This window comes from Condylura cristata, unplaced genomic scaffold (genome assembly GCF_000260355.1).
Source record: "Condylura cristata isolate star-nosed mole 26May11 unplaced genomic scaffold, ConCri1.0 scaffold00012, whole genome shotgun sequence".
Classification (NCBI taxonomy): domain Eukaryota; kingdom Metazoa; phylum Chordata; class Mammalia; order Eulipotyphla; family Talpidae; genus Condylura; species Condylura cristata.
In genome coordinates this window covers 9,532,402-9,537,234 of record NW_004567113.1, presented here as the reverse complement: position 1 = coordinate 9,537,234, position 4,833 = coordinate 9,532,402, and the positions used below count along the sequence as shown (strand labels likewise).

At 33.3% G+C, this 4,833-nt stretch overlaps 1 protein-coding gene across 1 annotated transcript in view; it reads left to right on the top strand.

Moving 5' to 3' along the window:
- NUDT9 (nudix (nucleoside diphosphate linked moiety X)-type motif 9) overlaps positions 1-3,874 on the top strand; it is a 27,341-nt gene extending 23,467 nt beyond the window's left edge. Inside the window, exon 7 of the mRNA XM_004681421.2 lies at positions 1,077-3,874. Coding sequence (XP_004681478.1) covers positions 1,077-1,225 — 149 coding nt within the window. The 3' untranslated portion in view covers positions 1,226-3,874. The remainder of the gene's footprint in view (positions 1-1,076) is intronic.
- The last annotated feature ends 959 nt before the right edge of the window (positions 3,875-4,833 follow it).

Here is a 4,833-nt window from a genome sequence, read left to right as displayed (position 1 = left end):
TTTTTTTTTTGATGGGGTTGTTTATTTTTGTTGAATTTCATCAGTTCTTTGTATATTTTTGTGATCAATCCTTTATCGCTAAAGGATAAAGAGAAAATTATTATGTGTGAGAAAATTATTACCCAATCAGTGGGATGTCTGTTTTTTGTAATGTTTCTTTTGCTGTACAGAAGCTCTTTAACTTGATTTAGTCCCATCTGTTTATCCTTTCCTTCACTATCATTGCATTGGGTGCTGTATCTTTAAAGATGTTACTGAGGTGTATGTAGTGTAGTGTTTGGCCCATCTTTGCTTCCAGGTATTTTATGGTTTCCGTTCTTATGTTTAGGTCTTTAATGCATTTTGAGTTGGTTTTTGTGCATGATGCAAGGTAGTGATCTAATTTCATTTGTTTGCATGTAGCTTCACATTTTTCCCACCACCATTTGTTGAACAAACTTTCTTTGTTCCATTGTATCTTCTCAAAGGTTAACTTTTAAGATTTTTTTTTCTGGTTCTCAGTTTGGTTTCATTATATTCCACATATTAGTGACACTATGTGATATTTATTTTTCACCTTCTGACTTACTTCATTTAGGATTATCTCTTCCAATTCCCTGTTGCTGCAAATGGGATGAGTTTATCTTTTTTGGTTGCTGAGTAGTATTCCATTGTGCATCTATGCCACATCTTCTCAACCCACTCGCCTGTTTTTGGATTGTTTCTCTAATCTTGAGTATTGTAAATAGTGCTGCTATGAATGTAGGGCTGCAGATACCTTTCTTATTAGTATGTTTGTATTTTGGGGGGTAGGTACTCAGAAGTGCAATTGCTGGGTCATATGGCTGATCCATTTTTAGTACTTTGATAAATCTCCACTTTGAAGAAAAGCTCTCTTCACCCGGTGGTACCTCTACTTGAAATTTAGGAACTTGCTTAAATTTTGGGCATTCTGGAATATTCTAGTATTTAATTTACTTGCTCATCTAATAGAATGATAATTTAAGATTATTTTAGGATACTGAAAATACAAAGCTATAAATTACTCTGAATAAATGAATTTCTTTTATTGGTGATGCTTTTTCTTTGGTGACCAGGTGAGATAATGGATAACCTTATCCTGGAACCTGGAGATGATGCTGGAAAAGTGAAATGGGTGGACATCAGTGATAAACTGGAGCTTTATGCCAGTCACTCTAAATTCATCAGAATTGTGACAGAGAAACAGGATGCACACTGGAAGTGAAGACTATGAGCTGACTGCCATGGGTAATAGCTTCCCATTGCTGTGTGTGGCAGAGGCTAACAAAGGAGATAGTAATGAACAAAGACTGTACAATGAAAGGGGCAGGGAGTTCACTTGGGAAATATTTTATTCATGTTCCAAGCAGTTTGTATTTAAAAAGTTTTGTATCAGAATAAAATGAGTAAATATGAAAATGGAACACAGAATTTTCTGCTTTGCAGCCAAAACAAATATAAATAATACTTTTTTCAGTATTATTTTATTGAAAGCATGTCTTTTACCAAACTTAAACCACTCATGTTCTAGGAGGAATCATAATATGAATGAAGATAAATTTCTGATCATCCATATGTCTGCTACTTGTTTAGACCTTTCAGTTCTTTATTTTTCTCCATTGATATTATGAGGTCTGAAGGATGCTCCCGTACATCATACTCCTTTCGGAGGAGCATTGCCTCCTCCTGAATTTTTTATTTGTAAATTTTTTTGCTGTACATGACCTTATTGAAGCTTATCTCAAAAATGAAAAGTTTACGTAAGTATTATTCTTGTCTGAGTCATCAATGTTATGAGAAAGTCAATCGATAAAAATAAAAATCAATGAACAAGGGCCTGTGTTCTTATTACCAAAAATTCTGAATTTAAAATCTGTCCAGGATATTAGTAATTGTTATTTTTATCTCACTCTACTGTAACTCTGTATGTCACAAATAATTAAAAAATAGATAATTTAGAGAAGAATTGAAATCAGGTAGGGACAGAGGGAGGTCTTTGAGAGTTAGAGTGCCTTTTTTTTTTTTTAAGAAAGGGAATATTATGAATAGGAATTGGTTTCTGCAAACCAGTATTAAATATCAATCCTAGAGGAAAGTTTATCGGTGTGGTAGGTGGTCTTATAGACAGGGGACGGGAGGAAAATAACACTGTTTTGTCTCAGTGGACACAGATCTTGGTCTGCCTAAAAGACCATTGGTAAATGCCATGATAGCAAGTCTGTCAACCTCAGGTGGGCATTATCACAGCTCCATCTTCATCCCCCTTGGACTGCAGGTGAGACAGCTCTGAAGGTAAGGAAGTATTGGGGGAGAGAGATGGGTATTCTCTTATTTTTTAAAAAGTGCTTTCTTTTTTTTAGATACTTGAAAAGGGCTATTAGGCTTACACTGTACCTTAGGACAGAACTAAGGCTTTTTCTCTCATTAGTATGAATATGAGTTTTGCTGAGAAACATTGGAATAATTTAAGAATGATGCCTCAAGCTCCTCTGAAAGAGTTACAAGGTTTGTGTGCAGTATTTATTTTCTAAAATTTATAAAATCCTTGTCTCAGGAAATGTAATAAGGGACTTGTGCTTAACAAGGATGGCATTCAGACTCATTGAGATGAGAGGTAGGAGACCGTTTTCCAACATGAGTTTGATTCTACTTTTACTCTTTGGCTGGAAGAAATTAGCTTCTTCCTGGCACAGAATGGATTTCTCCAAAATTGAAACTGTGTATAGACACTCTTAAGAAATTTTGAGCAAATCCTTAAAGAATGGCATTTATTTATGTTTAACAGTCTTGATATAGTTAAACTGACATTAAGAAAGATACTAGTTTATATTAAGATTTTATTCAAAGTGTAAATACAGCATATGTTCTACAGATAAATTCTTTAATACAATTGGAGTTTGTGCTGGAATGTTTACAAAGAATGCAGAATGATAAAACTATTACAAACTGTAGATAGAAATAATCTTTTGAGAACTGTACAAATCCAGCACCATCTATAATAAAGAAAAATCAGATTAAAATTTTACTTTAAGATATTTCACATCACTTAGTGGTGTACCTTCATATTTGCTTTTCTTATACTTTGGATTTAAGAAATACTTATTGTTTTTAAGAGCTATTTAGTAAAATAAATAATAGTAATATTTACTACTTATTATTTACATCGTATCACCTAATCCTCACAGCTAATCCTTATATTAGGTAGTATGGTAAGTAAGAGAAAAAGCTGGGATTTGTCTCTGACTTTGCATGTTTCTGAAACCTATTTTCTGTCTTGTATTTGGAAGATTATATATTACTTAAACATTACTCATGCCCTTCATGTTAATAGTTATCATTTGTGACTTGAAATGTAAGGTCCACATCTGATTTGACTTGCATTGTTGAAATTGCTTGAATAATTTTTGTCCAAAGACAATTTATTTGATAATACCTTGACTTGAGGATAAGTGGCCACAATCAATAATTATGTTGCCAGCAAAATTCTTGAATTTTTGAAAACATTGCAAACTCAAATAGGAACATAAGACTATAATTATCTAAAAAGCTAAGAATTCAGTCAATAACTAAAGAGGGCACTTGAAAATTTCAACCACCTTACAGATTTAATGCTGTTCTGTTTTAAGGTATCAGGATTTCTAGCAGTTAATATTGTTTAAAAATATTGGTTAACTTTTGGTAAATAGACTGATTTTAAAATACCTTCTCTGTAGAAAATATTTGTAACTAATTTGACTTACCTACTTTCATATTTTATTAAATTAATTACCAATATTGATACAATCTGAGACTCAGACCCTGAAGGCAGAAATACTTAAAAATGTGTAATATGGCCCTCCCTGGTGGCACAGCGGGTTAAAGCACAGCCCTGAGAAACTAAAGCTACTTCCGCATGAGTTAGATCCCCGCCTGCCCCGGAGGTGACCACATGGCGTGGCAGACCTCTCCTGACCCGCCCGCTGCTCCCCTCAGCAGTGTACTTCGTCGATCTGCCTGTTCTGCTCCCCACTCTGTCTCTGGTGAAGCCTCTCGCCACCCCTGAGCCTCTGGCCTGTACCCCAGTTCTGTATGCACAAATAAATAAATCTTTTTTTTAAAAAAATGTGTAATAGTGCTTGAAATATTGGAGATTTTACTAACCGTATATTGCTTCTGATCATGAGAATTAGTTCTGTCAAAATAAACATACAGATCATAGTTATTATATGAAGATATTTTAACCATAATTTCTTTTTCAACTTCACCTATATCTCTCTATCATTATTTCATTATTAATGGATTCATATTGGTATAATAATGTTTAGAAGGTAGAAAATAACATTTCTTTTATACCTAATGCTGATATATTGAATTCTTAACTTTTTTCTGCAACATAGATTTAAATTTTTCCCATTTGATCTGACATGGTAAAAGATCTGAAATGGTAAAAGATGCACTAAATAAGTATTTCAGGACAATAAAATTACTACTCTGAAGCAAAATTTATAAAATTCAGTATGTCAAAATTGGGATTGAGAATATTTTGGGATTTATCAACTTCTCAGGGTGGAGTCAAGTAAATGCCAAATATATATAATTTTAATTGGCATTAATTCAGATACTTAAAAAAGGTGTATACCTTCTATGTCTCTATTTTTGGTATAATTTTAAGTGAAATCAGATTTGTGTGAATATCAAAATAGAAAATCAAGTTTTGTAGCTTTTATAGCTAGGCTTATGTGTTAAGGAGATGTATGGCTTTGAGATCAGGACATTTCTAGGTTTGTTAGTTTCACAGTGTGCTTTCATCGCTGTTTACTCTGAATTGTCCATAAGACAAATAAATGAGGTAAA